Source organism: Ustilago hordei (genome assembly GCF_900519145.1).
Source record: "Ustilago hordei strain Uho2 genome assembly, contig: UHO2_contig_02, whole genome shotgun sequence".
Taxonomy (NCBI): domain Eukaryota; kingdom Fungi; phylum Basidiomycota; class Ustilaginomycetes; order Ustilaginales; family Ustilaginaceae; genus Ustilago; species Ustilago hordei.
In genome coordinates, this window is record NW_024545252.1 from 1051751 (window position 1) to 1069468 (window position 17718).

Below are 17718 nucleotides of genomic sequence, written 5' to 3' on the forward strand. Positions count from 1 at the left end.
AGTAGCACTGGAATAGCAAAAGTATGCATATGCTTTCACTTCAACGCCTAGCCAACGGCTGTCGCCTCACAACAGGCCTCTTGGTCGGACTCTGACCATCCCTTGTCTCCCAATAATGTCTCGCTGGTCTCCCCGCCCCAAAAGTATCCCCCGCTCCTCTTTTCTTCGACTCTGCAGCTCCCTCTTCGGCACCATCCATACTCTGCATTTGCTCTTGCTCTGTCTCCGTCTCCTGCTGTTTCCCATTCTCATCCTCCCGCACCTGGACCGGCTGCGCTTCTAAAATCTTCAACAACTTCATCCTCTCCCTCCTCGCAGCTGGATCTTCATATACAATTCTTACGCTCGCATCAAAGCTCTGACTCGCTCCCGGTTGCAATGCTACGTCCTTATCAATCCCTAAGGAAAAGCCTTGTGCAGCAGCCTCTTCCGCTCTCTGCGCATCTCGTGCTGCTTGTGCTTCGAGCACCTTCTCGGGTGGAAGCATATCATTGGAGTTGGATCTGTTGATGGGTTCGTCGGAGCGAGGTTTGCGAGCACGTGGAGGAAGACGATTCTTCTTGCGTCCGGATGAGGCTAGCGTTCGGGTACGGAGAAGTTGCATTACTTCATCTGCTGAGGTTAGGTCTTTGGTCGACTTGAGAAGCGGGGTGGGTGAGGCGGGTGGTTGAGGAGAGGCCTTCTTCACGATACCACAGATGTTGGGGAGCGGAGAATCATCTTCGCCCTCGAAAAGGGTCTGACTGGATGGTGCCACCTCCTCTACGTCCGGATTGGGTCGAGGACGAACGTCTTCACTGAGGGTAATGTCCGCATCGTCGAAATCAACATCTTCCAAGCCCTCTAGATTCGCATCGCCAAACTGAGGAGCTACTTCGATCTCTTCCGATCGCCCCCTCGCAAACCTTTCTGTCTCAGTTCTGCTCGCTTCATTATCGGCATATCGTGCAGCATCAACAGAGATGGATCGGTGCCACGGCTTAGCAGCAGCCACAAGTTCTGCTTGTGTCTGCGTCTGTTGTTGCGATTCCGAACCTCTTTGGGAAGCTTGAGATAAGAAGTTGCCCTGCGCTGAACCGTCCGAGTTGGACAGCACTGTAAGGAGCGACCTTGACGGATCCATCGAGGATGGGAATAAGCTTTCATCAACGCGAATGTTTTGCCCAAGACACTTTTCGAGCCAGTTCGGATGAACGAGGAAGGTGCTAGATCCAAGCTCTTTGTATTCGCGAGGCGCACCGTTGCCACGATGTAGAAGATGCGTGGTTGATTCGTTGGGTTGGACTTGCCAGCAACCACCGAGTTGCAACACTTTGCGTTCCAACATGACGCTCTGGGAAGCCAGGACTTTCGAGCGAGAGATCGTACATCCTGAGAGCGGAAGTGCAGGTTCGTCGACTTGTTGTTCGTTGGTCAGGATGCTGTTGTTGGTGAGACCGGTACTTGTGCTGCTGCTGCTAGTAGTCATAGTCGATGAACTTCGCTCGATCACTGTTGCTGGCTGAGGCGGGGGGATGAGACAACCTGTTTCCCTAGCTCTCATCAGGAACTCCAGCGCTACAACAGGCACACCGGCATTTCGTGCCTTTTGCGCCCTCTTACCCTCAAAACTCTCCTGCGTCGCACATACAACATGCGTCAAGGCCTCCCCCTTCATCTGCTTAGCAATACTGCCACCAAGCTCGCCCACCACCTTCTGCGCATGGTACAGCTCGGGCGAGTCCGCATCAAACCCAAGCAGCAACAGCCTGAGCTTGTTTCCATCAGGTATGGGCTGCGGAACTTGAGCAGGAAGGCCAGCAAAGTACTCTCGCGGCTCCATAAACATCTCGTGATAGAGACAGTATTCGATCCAGAAATGCAGTACTGGCTGAGCACCATCGCTGAATAGTGCATCCAATGCAGCAGGAGAGATCTTGGGCTCGACGACTGTGTAATGTGACATAGCTTTGTGCTCAACCGGAATGATTGATGCACAATTGTCTTTGAGGACTTGCTCCAGCACTCGCTTGCGCTGCGGGTCGTTGAGGGCAATCTTGAAGGATTTGCGAAGGAAGATGCCGTGCGTGCTGCTCTCGGTGGTAGATTGGGTACTGATAAGAGGGCTTGAGTGGGGTAAGACGACAGATTTGCTCGTAAATGTGACATGGGATGTTGATGCCTTGCGCATGGGGAGTGTGGTGGCGGTGGAAGTGGATGGTGGTGGTGCGGGAGAGAAGCTGGAGGCGCGAGACATGCCAAGGAGGCTGTTGCGATGCGGATTGTACGGCGCTGATGTGGTGGCGGTAGAAGAAGGAGCAAGGGTGGAAGCGGAAGCAGACGCAGATGCCGAAGCGGGGGCGAGAGTTGTTGTTGCTGCAGTTGCCGCTTTGCCAGTCGAAGAGGAAGGCTGATTGCCTCTGAGTTGGGAGAGAATGTTGTCAAACGACTTTTCGCCTGCTGCTGCTGCCTTTTGTCGAGAGCCTAGTGTGATTGGCTTTTCGTCCTCATCCGCTTCGTCTTGATCTCCTGCACCGCGCGAGTTGTCATTGTCTATCAATCGAAGCTTAGATCGACTGGAAGCAACAAAGGTACCTTGGAAGGGTAGCGCGACTTGTTCCTCCTCGTGCAGGAAAGGTGAAGGGATCTTAAATCGGGCTTTCTCGATGAGTGCCTGGCGCTCTTTCTGATCCGGTAAGGTGGCAAAGATGGAGTAGACCTGCTCGCTCAAGCAGCCGCCTGCCTTTTGACAATCTTGGAGCCATTCGGGGCGTACCGCCAAGATGCGTGATGCTGCTTGCTCGCGTGTTCCGTTTCGACCATGCCTGGATCGATCGAGAAAGCGAAGCAAGTGATGAACGCTGCTGGAAGCATTTGGATCGGCTGTGGCAGAGACGAGATGTGTGATGCTGCCGTCGAAACGCAGCTCATCCGACACTGTGGCACGCAACTGTTTAGCTAGAGCAACAAGCTTGCGACGTTCTGCTCCGCCTACGGCTGAGAAGCAGACGGTAGTGTTGCTCAAAGGAGGTAAGAGATGCTTCTCTTTGAGCTCTTGCGCGTCGATGTCTTTTCCCTGCAGCCAAGCATCGCGGGCATCGAGGATCCAGTTTGGGCTGACAATGTGCATGCCGAGTTCGAGTGCGTAGCGATATTTTTCCGAGCCTGGACGGTCTGCGATGAGATGGGTGACATCTTCGGTCAAGTTGCCCTCGACTCTGGCTCCAAGCTCTCGAGCATATTGTGTTAGAGCGGCCTTGACATCTGCAAGACCAGTGATGGAGATGATAGCACCTTTGAACGGTCGAGCGGAAGTTCCAATAAAGTCAGCATCCAGATGGGCTCCGTGATCGTGACCTTGATCTCGGAGCTGCCGAAAGTGGGCGGCATCTTGGCGATCGTCGATGAGTTGATCTCTTCGTTTAGCTAGTCGATTCTGCTGCTGTTTGGATGCTGCGGATGATGATAAGGGTGATGATGCGATGTCTGACTCTCGTTGTGCGGGACGGAGCTTGACATTGGGTATCTTTGTGGAGCGATGCGCTCGAGCTGACCTGTTCATGGCGAGGCAGTGGTTGGAGCGAGGCTGCTGCGCATGGGCTCGAGATTGCGATGCTGATCTATGCTGTGACGGTCGAAGACGATGTGCAAATATTCGAGGCTACTTTTGATATCGGGCTGAAGAAAGTGAGGATGTGGGCTATGATGTGACTTTGCAAAGTACTAATGCTTCCTGTAGTGTGGTGTAGCCGTTATCCAGATGGATCTATATAGGATGCTGTTGATACATTAGGTTGATATGATGAAGCCGAGCCGAAGATGATAAATGTGTGAGCGCAAGATGTGAAGGATATAGCGAAGAAGATGTAAGAGAGTTGCAGTCGGCACCACACATCTCAAAATCTCGACACAGCAACACACGCTCACCGCGACACGCTCAACCTCGACACGCTCAACCTCGATACGCTCACCTCGACTCTCCAAAATCTCGACTCTCCAAAATCTCGAAAAAGAGAAAGTGCCCGTAAAGTGGAGTGAGACGCGACAAAAAAGGAGACGCCTGCGATCTAACACCTCGCCAAAGGGCCCACACAGAGGTTACCAACCCACTCAGCTGTCCATCAACTCGGTGCGGCGAAGGCAGGTTCTGCACGGGTCTTGACGAAGCCGAGAAGCCGACAAGGGGGATAGTTGAAGATTACAGGTAAAACGCGACTGTTTAGGAGCTACTAGCAAGCTCAACTTATCAGGCATATAATGGTTGTTATATTTTTAATTGATAGATGCTACAATGTGAACATATATATACTTGATTGCTATCTTCAGCCCATACTAGATCATAATGAACTATTCTTCATATCACCCCTGTGTTGTCACCTCCTGAGCATTGCCATCTCCTGAGTGTCATGGTTGAAGTACTTATATGTCCCACATGCATATCAATGCATGTTGACATGCAGCTCTGACTCACTGGTGTCTCGCTTGTGCTCTGCAAACCATGTGATTCAGTTTAGGATGCTGATGCATCTTCAACTCCCCCCCTTGATGGCATTGTCAATCCTATTAGGCATGTGATCCAAGATGTGGCCAAGCCCTTTAACAGCTTCATGAGGATGTCCGCGATGTTGTCTGTTGTCCCAATGAAATCGATTTTGACTTCTCCTTCCTGAACATGGTCTCTGACGAAGTGGTACCTTGTGTCAATGTGCTTCAACTTCCAGTGCTTGGTGGGGTCTTTGCTTACCTGGATGCATCCTTGACTGTCTGTCTGCAATGTCAGTGGATGGGCCTCAACTCCCAGGTCCCTGAGAAGGTATGAGAAGAAAAGAGCCTCTCTCATTGCCTCTGAAGCAGCTACAAATTCGGCCTTGACTGCTGACAATGCCACACACTTTTGAACATGTGATCTCCAGCTAACCGGGCACCCATACATGTATGTTACTCCCCCTGATGTGCTTCTTCATCCATTTGTTGGGTCTGATGCCCAATTTGCATCAGTATACATAACAATTTGCTGTCCCAAGTGTTTGTTTGCTTCATCTCCAAAGAGTAACTTATATTTGCTGGTTTGATTGAGGTACTTCACCAAATGTAATGCTGCCTTCCATGCATTGCTTGTTGGGCTCGACATGTATCTTGCTAGTGTTCCTACAGTGAATGATATGTCAGGCCATGCTGTGTTAGATACCCATAAAAGCTGTCCAACTAATTCTTGGTACTGTTTTGCTGCCAATGAGTCACACTTGTTGCCACCCGTAACACCCATCAGGCTCTGCATCAGTACCCATGACTTCAGATCAGTTGTTTGTAGCCACTTTCTCACCATAGCCTTAATGTAAGCTGTTAGGTCGAGTGTCATTCTTCTCTGTATTCTGTCTTGATCTATCCTTACACCTAAGAACTCCTTCACAGGTCCTTTATCTTCCGTTCCCCATTTTGCCATTATCTCATCCTTAGTGCAGCTTACCTCCATACGACTGGGTGATGTTATAAGCATGTCATCTACATAGGCTGTGATGATTGTCATGCTATCACCTGTCCCTCTTGAGTATAGGCATGGAGCACTCAGCATGCAATAGAAACCTATCTTTCGTAGGTGTGAGTCTAGCTCCATATTCCATTCTCTACCCAATTGCTTTAATCCATATAGGCCTTTCACTAGCTTCAGGGCCTTTCCAGGGGGTACCTTCATTCCAAGCAGTGGCTTTAAGAAGATACTATGATGTAACATCGAGTTCAGGTATGCATGTTTAACATTGACATAATCTACTTCCCAGTCTCATATGGTTGCCATGGCTAGAACTCCTCGAATTGACTGGATAGGTGCTACAGGGGCAAAAACTTCTGTGTAATCAATACCCTCTCTTTGAGTGAAGCCCCATGCCACTAACCTTGCTTTGAACTTGGTTGGGATTAGGTTGGCATCCATCTTTATCTTTAGTACCCAATGTGTGTCAATGGTGTTCATACCCTTTGGGAGATCGGCGACTTCCCACGTGCCCATGGCCTTAAGCCCATCCAGCTCCTTATGCATTGCTTCTTCCCAATGTTTCTTATCCTCTCCAGATAGCACCTCGCTAACAGTTGGGTCCAGGTTCTTTCTTTCATTGTCATTGGTCACTGTAAATCCATAAAGTTTATTATCATTCCATCTATCAGCAATGGTATTGTGTTCGATCGCTTCCTTGGCAACTTTGTCTGGGGTCTGTTCTCCATCTGTTTCATCAACATTATCCATGTCCGTGTATTCCTGCAATGTGTCATGGGCCTGGATGCTCAAGAAGCAGGAGGGTCACGGGTTCATATGGAAGGAGCACAGGTATCGAAGATCTAGTCGAGATCATTAGAGAGCATGGTCATAGTGCAGTCTCCATGGAGACCATGGACTCCTATGGATTCACATGCAAAGGAGCACTGAGCCCATATGCGAGGAGGACCAGGCACAGCCACGAGGAGGACCAAGCTCAAGGAGCAGGCACAGCCACAAAGAGGACCAAGCTCAAGGAGCATGCAGATGGTTACCACTCAGGGGCTCGAGAGACAAGAGCCAAAGGAACTGTCACTGATCAAAGGAGGAGGAGCAGTGTCAAAGGAGTCGACACCAGGTCATGAGGAGGAGGAGCAGTGTTGAAGGAGTCAACACCAGGTCATGAGGAGGAGGAGCAGTGTCAAAGGAGTCGACACAGCTCAAGAGGCACAGGGGTGCCAAGCAGGAGAGGCCCCTGAGCAGTACTCGATGAAGAAGGTACTCTCTGGAGAGAGAGAGCAGGAGCAGCATCGCTGGCGATGCTGAGTAGAGGTATATAACCATGCTTTCTCATCATCATAGGGCGAGTGGATCCTGATCCACTCTACTCACCATAACTAGTTATCACTTCAGCATAAGTATATATTAGTTTCAGTCAGCATAGCAGCAATCCATCAAAGGTTGCTCCTCATCATAGTGTGTGTGTTGTATCACCACTACCTGACGTCCAAAGGTGCCCATAGCAGGTTAGCGGTCTGGATCAAGATAGAACCGAAGGCAGTAGTCCACTGCGGTCCAGGAATCACTTCAAGCATCAAGTCAACACACTGGACACTCGTGTTGACGCCACCAACCTTATCACCAACACCATCAACCTCATTATCATCGACATCACCAATCTCATCACCAACACCATCAACCTCATCATCATCAACACTCACACCAGACCTTGGTGTCATCATAACTGTCAGGGGTCTCGCGCCTGAAACCCAGGTCGGTCTGTCGAGATACTCGGTGACTATCAAACTGTGCGACAGCTATTGTCTCGAGATACTCGGTGACTATCAAGTTGTGCAGTGACAGCAGGTGGCGTTTGTTGTATATACTATCGTAGGTTTCGGCTGACCTCTGTGGACACTCCGTTCAGGGGTAGCTCGGCACGATCAATATCAATGTTATGATGACACCAAGGTCTGGTGTGCGTGTTGATGATGATGAGGTTGATGGTGTTGGTGATGAGATTGGTGATGTCGATGATAATGAGGTTGATGGTGTTGGTGATAAGGTTGGTGGCGTCGATGATAATGAGGTTGATGGTGTTGGTGATAAGGTTGGTGGCGTCAACACGAGTGTCCAGTGTGTTGACTTGATGCTTGAAGTGATCCCCGGACCGCAGTGGACTACTGCCTTCGGTTCTATCTATATCCGGACCGCTAACCTGCTATGGGCGCCTTCGGACGTCAGGTAGTGGTGATACAACACACACACTACGATGAGGAGCAACCTTGATAGATTGCTGCTATGCTGACTGAAACTAATGTATACTTATGCTGAAGTGATAACTAGTTATGGTGAGTAGAGTGGATGGGGATCCACTCGACCTATGATGATGAGAAAGCATGGTTATATACCTCTTCACAGCATTGCCAGCGATGCTGCTCCTGCTCTCTCTCCAGAGAGTACCTTCTTCATCGAGTACTGCTCAGGGGCCTCTCCTGCTTGGCACCCCTGTGCCTCTTGAGTGGTGTCGACTCCTTCGACACTGCTCCTCCTCCTCATGACCTGTGTCGACTCCTTCGACACTGCTCCTCCTCCTCATGACCTGTGTCGACTTCCTGTCTCTCGAGCCCCTGAGTGGTAACCATCTGAGCTTGGTCCTCCTCGTGGCTGCGCCTGCTCTTTGAGCTTGGTCCTCCTCGTGGCTGTGCCTGGTCCTCCTCGCATATGGGCTCAGTGCTCCTTTGCATGTGAATCCATAGGAGTCCATGGTCTCCATGGAGACTGCACTACGACCATGCTCTCTACTGGTATCGACTAGGTCTTCGATACCTGTGCTCCGTCCATATGAACCAGTGACCCTCCTGCTTCTTGAGCATCCAGGCCCATGACACTACCCCCCTCTTAAGAGCCGAGCTCCGTCGAGGCATGCTCTGGTCTGGTTCATGCTGACTCCTCCTCTTCCTTGACAACATCGCCCCCGTCATCCTTCCTCCTTCTCTCAACGTCATCCTCCTCTCTCTACTCCTCCTGTTCTCTCCTCCTTTCTCTACTTTGTCTACTCACTCGTCCCCCCTCCGACACCTCATACTCCTGGATGAGGTCGGGACAGTTGAGGTTCTCTACTGGTTCCCATGAAGCAGCTTCTTCTGAGTACCCTCTCCACAACACCTTGTACTCTGTAGTCCCATTGTGTGAACGCTTGTCGATGAGTGCTTCGACTTCGAAGTCGAGGTCCTCATCTGGAAGTGGTGGCATGGTGGGCTGTTCAGCACGTTGAGGAAGAGAACTTGTTCTTGCTGGCTCGAGCATGGAGACATGGAACACATCATGCACCCTAAGGTTTGCTGGCAATGTGATTCGGTAAGCTCGGCGTCCTACCCGTTCCTGAACTGGGTAGGGTCCTGCAAACCGGGTATCCAACTTGGGTGTGGGTCTCCGTGTCTTCCAGTTTCGGCGGTTGATATAGACCATATCACCCACCTTAAACTCAATGTCCTTGTGCTTCCTGTTATACTGGTCTACTGATCTACGTTGTGCCTCTCTGATCTGCTCCTGGAGGTACTTGCAATGCTCCTTTCCATCCATGAGGTACTCGAAGCGACCTGGATCATTGACTCCTAGTCGTTGAGGGATGTCAGGATGAGCTTTGGGGTTCCATCCATAGCATGCAAAGAATGGTGAGACACCAATGCTGTTGTGGACCGTGTTGTTGTATACAAAGGCCGCAGTGTCCAGCAGGTTGGCCCAGTCATTCTGCTCATAGTTGCAGTACATCCTGAGATATTGCTCTATGACCTGATTGACTCTCTCTGTCTGACCATCAGTTTGAGGATGGTAAGCCGTGCTAAGTGAGTGCTTCACACCCATTTGCTCTGCAAATGCCTTCCATGCTCCTGATATGAACTGCCTGCCTCGGTCCGAGACCATGTGATCTGGATATCCAAAGAGTCTAACCATGTGTCCATATAGCAATACTGCAGTCTGTTTGGCCGTGACTGTCTTATGGGTTGGAGCTAGTATGGCAAACTTGGTTAACCTGTCGACGATGACTAGGATAGAGTCATAGGTCTTGGAGTCATACTTCTTCGATGTTGGTAGTCCTTCGATGAAGTCGAGGGATATGGAGCCCCAGGGCCTGTCTGGGGTTGCTAGTGGCTGTAGCAAACCATATGGACGATGACGAGGAGCTTTGTACCTAGCACATACAGGACAACTTGCTACATAGTCTGCAATCCAAGCTGTCATGTTTGGCCACCAGTAATGTCGTTGAGCTGCCTTGATGGTAGCATCTCTTCCTACGTGTCCAGCAGTGATACCATCATGGCATTGGGTCATCACCATGAATCGCAGATGCTCTACAGAGAGAGACTGTCCATCTACCTCTTTGGCACTCCTTGAGTGTCGGTTGTTGGTCCTCCCTGGCATGATCACTTTGGGGATAGCCAACCTTCCTCCACTGTACCATAGGTCATCCCTGACCTCGAAGGGCTTCTTCCTATGTATCTCCTGTAGCTCTTGGTCTAAGGGCTGGAAGATCTTGACCAGGTCTTTGAGACCTTTTGATGCTATGGACTCCATCGAGATCATGGGGGCCACTAGGAGCGAGTCATGGTCTGCTGTCTCCTTGAACACTCGAGGGGGCAGTAGTTGCCTCACATTGTGATCCTGCTCTTCACCAGCTGGTTGCATGTCTGTCCTTCTGGTGAGAGCATCGGGTTCACCACCTTTGTCTCCTGGTCGATACTGCAATATGAAGTCGAAGTCTGCTAGTAGTATGGCCCATCGAGCCTGTCGACCTGTGATGCGTCTCTGTGACTTGAAGTACTTGAGGGCTTCATGGTCAGTGAGGATGACCAGTTGGTTTGGTAGTCCAGCTAGCATGTGTCGCCACTGAGTGAGGCAGGCGACCACAGCTAGGAGCTCCTTATCATGGATCTCATAGTTCTTCTCGGCAGAAGACATCTTCCTAGAGTAGAAGGCCACTGGATGCCATCGTCCTTCATGCTCCTGCTTGAGCACTCCTGCTATAGCAAAGTCACTTGCATCAGTCTCCAACCTTGTTGGAAGGTGGTAGTCGAAGTGCTGAAGCACTCCTGCTGATGTGAAGGCCTGGATGAGCTTGTGGAAGGCCTGTTGGGCCTCCTCTGGTAGCTCGAACTTCTTGAACCGTTCTATAGGCTTTACCAGTGCTGTCAAGGGCTTGGCTATGCGAGCAAAGTGGGCTATGAACCTTCGATAGAAGTTGGCAAAACCCAGGAACCTCTGGATGTCATGGATTGACTCTGGCATTGGCCACTCCTTGACAGTGCGCACCTTTTCTGGGTCCATCTCTATGCCCGTTGGCTTGATGATGTACCCCAGGAACTCGACTGTCTTGGTGTGGAACTCACACTTTGACAGCTTAGCAAAGAGCCTGTTGCTCCTTAAGCGAGTGAGGACCTCGGTGACATGCTTCACATGTACCTCTTCAGTGTCACTGAAGATCAGGAAGTCATCTAAGTATACCACTACATATACTCCAATGATGTCTCGGAAGATGTCATTGATGAATGACTGGAAGTGAGCCGGAGCATTGGCTAGGCCAAAGGGCATCACTAGGTACTCATAGAGTCCCAACTGTGTGCCAAAAGCTGTCTTCCATTCATCTCCTTTAGCAATCCGGATGAGGTTGTATGCTGCTCTAAGGTCCAGCTTGGTATAGATCCTTGCCTTCCTGAGTAAGAACAGCTGCTCCTCGATGAGGGGCAATGGTGCCCTGTTCTTGACAGTGATCTCGTTGAGACCTCTGTAGTCCACACAGAGTCTGAGACCTCCATCCTTCTTTGGTACAAAGAGCACCGGTGATCGTGCCGGGCTCTTCGATGGTCTTATGAACCCCTTCTCGAGGTTCTCATCCAAGTACCTCCTCAACTCGGACATCTCCTTGGGTCCCTTAAGGTATAGGGGCCCTTGAGGTGGCTTCCCTCCTTCTATCAACTCGAGGTGGAGATCATGCTCGGTATGATGGGGCAGCTTGTCTGCTTCCACCTCATCAAACACATCTCGCAGGTGTTGGTATGGCTTTGGTATGTCTGCAGCCGTCACCACCTTATCTACCTCCACCTCCATCTCGACTCCTTTGTCTGCGCCTGTAGGTACAAAACCAAAGGCTGGGAGTGATGATGGTGGCTCCTCTAACAGCATGAACCCTATGGGTCCATCTTCCAGAGCTGCTCGTAGTATGCGCTCTGCTGAGACAAACTCGTTACCATGAAGGGTTGGTCTCCTCATGGTTAGGTCCCCTGCTCTTGCTGCTTCAGGGGGTCTCCTAGGGGGTCGGTCCTGCTCCTGAGTCTTGAACTCCAGCTGGCCCGTATCCCATTGTATGGTGGGTTTGAGCCTCCGTAGCTCAGTGAACCCCAGGATGAGGTCATAGTCCGCAGTGTCGGCCACTGAAGCTTCGACCACACCCAGATTGTGTGTACCAATAGATACCTGCATGCTCGCAGAACTATTGATGGAGAGTTGGTGCCCGGTGACACCATGGATCGATCTTGTTTTTATGGGTTTTGTGGGTATTTGGTACTTACTAATGAAAGAATCTGAGACTATGGACAAACCAGCACCGGTATCAGCTAGTATCCGAGCAGGATGGTCTTGAACCATTCCAGAGAGCTCCAGTACTGCTTTGCCTCCACTGGTAGAGAAACATACTTGACAATCTTGATATATACAGAGTGATGGCGAGGAGGTTTGTAGAGCAATGCATGCCATCAGTGCATCACCCCACTGACGTTTCCCTCGTCGTCATCATCATCGTGCTCCTCCTCGTGATCGGGGTCCATGGGTTGCTGGTATGAGCTGAGGTCCATGGCCTCGGGGTCACCCGTCTCAGTGCTGCCTGTGGGGCCATCTCCTGAGTCGGTGGCCTCCTCGAAGGGGTCTGCTGTGGTGACCATAACCTTTGGTCCCATGGGTCGAGAGCTAAGAGGGTTTACCCTCCTGCTGGGGCAGTCTCTGGCCCAATGGCCGATACCCTTGCATACATGACAGGTGTTGATACCTGATGGAGCAGGGCTTCCTTGCTTCGAGGGTTGGGTGGGATGATGAGGAAGGGGTCGGTTTAGGTTTTGTATAGTTGCTTGTGTAGTTGCTTGTGATGGTGATCGAGCTGGATAAGGTTGAGTGGGTTGTCGGATGGGGATCGAACTTTGATTTGGCCGAGACCCAGTTCTTAGTGGAGGTGATGTGGCGTTTGGGAGTGAGTGTCTAGCCAAGGACTGCTGTAATAGCATCCTCTGTCGATCGATCTCCTCAACCTCTCGATACCACTCCCATCTCTTCCCAGGTGGATTCCTCTCGAACTTCTCCTGTATGCTATGAGTGAGGCTACCTCTGAAGAGATCAATCACTAGCTCGTTGTCATCTAGGTTGACCTGTCCCTCCAAGTCTCTGAACCGCTCTACATGATGTGTGGCGGCACCAGGAGCATCACTTGTGAGTCTGAGAGCCAACAGCTTGTTGTATGCCTCCATCCTAGCATTGCGTGGGTTGAACTGCTCTGACAGTCGCTCTGTGAAGTAGTGCCAATCATTGAACAACCTTCCTTCTCTAGCTCTATCAATGCGGAGCTTGGAGGTCCACCACTCTCTTGCTGTCCCTTCCAGTTGAGTGTCAGGGGTCTCGCGCCTGAAACCCAGGTCGGTCTGTCGAGATACTCGGTGACTATTAAACTGTGTGACAGCTATTGTCTCGGTATCGGTGACTATCAAGTTGTGCAGTGACAGCAGGTGGCGTTCGTTGTATATACTATCGTAGGTTTCGGCTGACCTCTGTGGACACTCCGTTCAGGGGTAGCTCGGCACGATCAATATCAATGTTATGATGACACCAAGGTCTGGTGTGGGTGTTGATGATGATGAGGTTGATGGTGTTGGTGATGAGATTGGTGATGTCGATGATAATGAGGTTGAGGGTGTTGATGGTAAGGTTGGTGGCGTCGATGATAATGAGGTTGATGGTGTTGGTGATAAGGTTGGTGGCGTCAACACGAGTGTCCAGTGTGTTGACTTGATGCTTGAAGTGATCCCCGGACCGCAGTGGACTACTGCCTTCGGTTCTATCTATATCCGGACCGCTAACCTGCTATGGGCGCCTTCGGACGTCAGGTAGTGGTGATACAACACACACACTACGATGAGGAGCAACCTTGATAGATTGCTGCTATGCTGACTGAAACTAATGTATACTTATGCTGAAGTGATAACTAGTTATGGTGAGTAGAGTGGATGGGGATCCACTCGACCTATGATGATGAGAAAGCATGGTTATATACCTCTTCACAGCATTGCCAGCGATGCTGCTCCTGCTCTCTCTCCAGAGAGTACCTTCTTCATTGAGTACTGCTCAGGGGCCTCTCCTGCTTGGCACCCCTGTGCCTCTTGAGTGGTGTCGACTCCTTCGACACTGCTCCTCCTCCTCATGACCTGTGTCGACTCCTTCGACACTGCTCCTCCTCCTCATGACCTGTGTCGACTTCCTGTCTCTCGAGCCCCTGAGTGGTAACCATCTGAGCTTGGTCCTCCTCGTGGCTGCGCCTGCTCTTTGAGCTTGGTCCTCCTCGTGGCTGTGCCTGGTCCTCCTCGCATATGGGCTCAGTGCTCCTTTGCATGTGAATCCATAGGAGTCCATGGTCTCCATGGAGACTGCACTACGACCATGCTCTCTACTGGTATCGACTAGGTCTTCGATACCTGTGCTCCGTCCATATGAACCAGTGACCCTCCTGCTTCTTGAGCATCCAGGCCCATGACACTACCCCCCTCTTAAGAGCCGAGCTCCGTCGAGGCATGCTCTGGTCTGGTTCATGCTGACTCCTCCTCTTCCTTGACAACATCGCCCCCGTCATCCTTCCTCCTTCTCTCAACGTCATCCTCCTCTCTCTACTCCTCCTGTTCTCTCCTCCTTTCTCTACTTTGTCTACTCACTCGTCCCCCCTCCGACACCTCATACTCCTGGATGAGGTCGGGACAGTTGAGGTTCTCTACTGGTTCCCATGAAGCAGCTTCTTCTGAGTACCCTCTCCACAACACCTTGTACTCTGTAGTCCCATTGTGTGAACGCTTGTCGATGAGTGCTTCGACTTCGAAGTCGAGGTCCTCATCTGGAAGTGGTGGCATGGTGGGCTGTTCAGCACGTTGAGGAAGAGAACTTGTTCTTGCTGGCTCGAGCATGGAGACATGGAACACATCATGCACCCTAAGGTTTGCTGGCAATGTGATTCGGTAAGCTCGGCGTCCTACCCGTTCCTGAACTGGGTAGGGTCCTGCAAACCGGGTATCCAACTTGGGTGTGGGTCTCCGTGTCTTCCAGTTTCGGCGGTTGATATAGACCATATCACCCACCTTAAACTCAATGTCCTTGTGCTTCCTGTTATACTGGTCTACTGATCTACGTTGTGCCTCTCTGATCTGCTCCTGGAGGTACTTGCAATGCTCCTTTCCATCCATGAGGTACTCGAAGCGACCTGGATCATTGACTCCTAGTCGTTGAGGGATGTCAGGATGAGCTTTGGGGTTCCATCCATAGCATGCAAAGAATGGTGAGACACCAATGCTGTTGTGGACCGTGTTGTTGTATACAAAGGCCGCAGTGTCCAGCAGGTTGGCCCAGTCATTCTGCTCATAGTTGCAGTACATCCTGAGATATTGCTCTATGACCTGATTGACTCTCTCTGTCTGACCATCAGTTTGAGGATGGTAAGCCGTGCTAAGTGAGTGCTTCACACCCATTTGCTCTGCAAATGCCTTCCATGCTCCTGATATGAACTGCCTGCCTCGGTCCGAGACCATGTGATCTGGATATCCAAAGAGTCTAACCATGTGTCCATATAGCAATACTGCAGTCTGTTTGGCCGTGACTGTCTTATGGGTTGGAGCTAGTATGGCAAACTTGGTTAACCTGTCGACGATGACTAGGATAGAGTCATAGGTCTTGGAGTCATACTTCTTTGATGGTGGTAGTCCTTCAATGAAGTCGAGGGATATGGAGCCCCAGGGCCTGTCTGGGGTTGCTAGTGGCTGTAGCAAACCATATGGACGATGACGAGGAGCTTTGTACCTAGCACATACAGGACAACTTGCTACATAGTCTGCAATCCAAGCTGTCATGTTTGGCCACCAGTAATGTCGTTGAGCTGCCTTGATGGTAGCATCTCTTCCTATGTGTCCAGCAGTGATACCATCATGACATTGGGTCATCACCATGAATCGCAGATGCTCTACAGAGAGAGACTGTCCATCTACCTCTTTGGCACTCCTTGAGTGTCGGTTGTTGGTCCTCCCTGGCATGATCACCTTGGGGATAACCAACCTTCCTCCACTGTACCATAGGTCATCCTTGAGTTCGAAAGGCTTCTTCCTATGTATCTCCTGTAGCTCTTGGTCTAAAGGCTGGAAGATCTTGACCAGGTCTTTGAGACCTTTTGATGCTATGGACTCCATCGAGATCATGGGGGCCACTAGGAGCGAGTCATGGTCTGCTGTCTCCTTGAACACTCGAGGAGGCAGTAGTTGCCTCACATTGTGATCCTGCTCTTCACCGGCTGGTTGCATGTCTGTCCTTCTGGTGAGAGCATCGGGTTCACCACCTTTGTCTCCTGGTCGATACTGCAATATGAAGTCGAAGTCTGCTAGTAGTATTGCCCATCGAGCTTGTCGACCTGTGATGCGTCTCTGTGACTTGAAGTACTTGAGGGCTTCATGGTCAGTAAGGATGACCAGTTGGTTCGGTAGTCCAGCTAGCATGTGTCGCCACTGAGTGAGGCAGGCGACCACAGCTAGGAGCTCCTTATCATGGATCTCATAGTTCTTCTCGGCAGAAGACATCTTCCTAGAGTAGAAGGCCACTGGATGCCATCGTCCTTCATGCTCCTGCTTGAGTACTCCTGCTATAGCAAAGTCACTTGCATCAGTCTCCAACCTTGTTGGAAGGTGGTAGTCGAAGTGCTGAAGCACTCCTGCTGATGTGAAGGCCTGGATGAGCTTGTGGAAGGCCTGTTGGGCCTCCTCTGGTAGCTCGAACTTCTTGAACCGTTCTATAGGCTTTACCAGTGCTGTCAAGGGCTTGGCTATGCGAGCAAAGTGGGCTATGAACCTTCGATAGAAGTTGGCAAAACCCAGGAACCTCTGGATGTCATGGATTGACTCCGGCATTGGCCACTCCTTGACAGTGCACACCTTTTCTGGGTCCATCTCTATGCCCGTTGGCTTGATGATGTACCCCAGGAACTCGACTGTCTTGGTGTGGAACTCACACTTTGACAGCTTAGCAAAGAGCCTGTTGCTCCTTAAGCGAGTGAGGACCTCGGTGACATGCTTCACATGTACCTCTTCAGTGTCACTGAAGATCAGGAAGTCATCTAAGTATACCACTACATATACTCCAATGATGTCTCGGAAGATGTCATTGATGAATGACTGGAAGTGAGCCGGAGCATTGGCTAGGCCAAAGGGCATCACTAGGTACTCATAGAGTCCCAACTGTGTGCCAAAAGCTGTCTTCCATTCATCTCCTTTAGCAATCCGGATGAGGTTGTATGCTGCTCTAAGGTCCAGCTTGGTATAGATCCTTGCCTTCCTGAGTAAGAACAGCTGCTCCTCGATGAGGGGCAATGGTGCCCTGTTCTTGACAGTGATCTCGTTGAGACCTCTGTAGTCCACACAGAGTCTGAGACCTCCATCCTTCTTTGGTACAAAGAGCACCGGTGATCGTGCCGGGCTCTTCGATGGTCTTATGAACCCCTTCTCGAGGTTCTCATCCAAGTACCTCCTCAACTCGGACATCTCCTTGGGTCCCTTAAGGTATAGGGGCCCTTGAGGTGGCTTCCCTCCTTCTATCAACTCGAGGTGGAGATCATGCTCGGTATGATGGGGCAGCTTGTCTGCTTCCACCTCATCAAACACATCTCGCAGGTGTTGGTATGGCTTTGGTATGTCTGCAGCCGTCACCACCTTATCTACCTCCACCTCCATCTCGACTCCTTTGTCTGCGCCTGTAGGTACAAAACCAAAGGCTGGGAGTGATGATGGTGGCTCCTCTAACAGCATGAACCCTATGGGTCCATCTTCCAGAGCTGCTCGTAGTATGCGCTCTGCTGAGACAAACTCGTTACCATGAAGGGTTGGTCTCCTCATGGTTAGGTCCCCTGCTCTTGCTGCTTCAGGGGGTCTCCTAGGGGGTCGGTCCTGCTCCTGAGTCTTGAACTCCAGCTGGCCCGTATCCCATTGTATGGT

General features: G+C 50.9%; 2 protein-coding genes across 2 annotated transcripts; both read right to left on the reverse strand.

The window, feature by feature from the left end:
* Positions 1-40: 40 nt before the first annotated feature.
* On the reverse strand, positions 41-3541 carry UHO2_01156 (uncharacterized protein; the record flags this gene model as incomplete). The annotated part of the gene is made up of 1 exon (XM_041553624.1): positions 41-3541. One exon carries the CDS (start codon positions 3539-3541, stop codon positions 41-43), a length of 3501 nt encoding a protein of 1166 aa, XP_041409558.1.
* A 1398-nt stretch (positions 3542-4939) lies between these two features.
* UHO2_01157 (uncharacterized protein) lies at positions 4940-6217 on the reverse strand (the record flags this gene model as incomplete). The annotated part of the gene is made up of 2 exons (XM_041553625.1): positions 4940-5696; positions 5871-6217. 2 exons carry the CDS (start codon positions 6215-6217, stop codon positions 4940-4942), a joined length of 1104 nt encoding a protein of 367 aa, XP_041409559.1.
* Positions 6218-17718: the final 11501 nt, after the last annotated feature.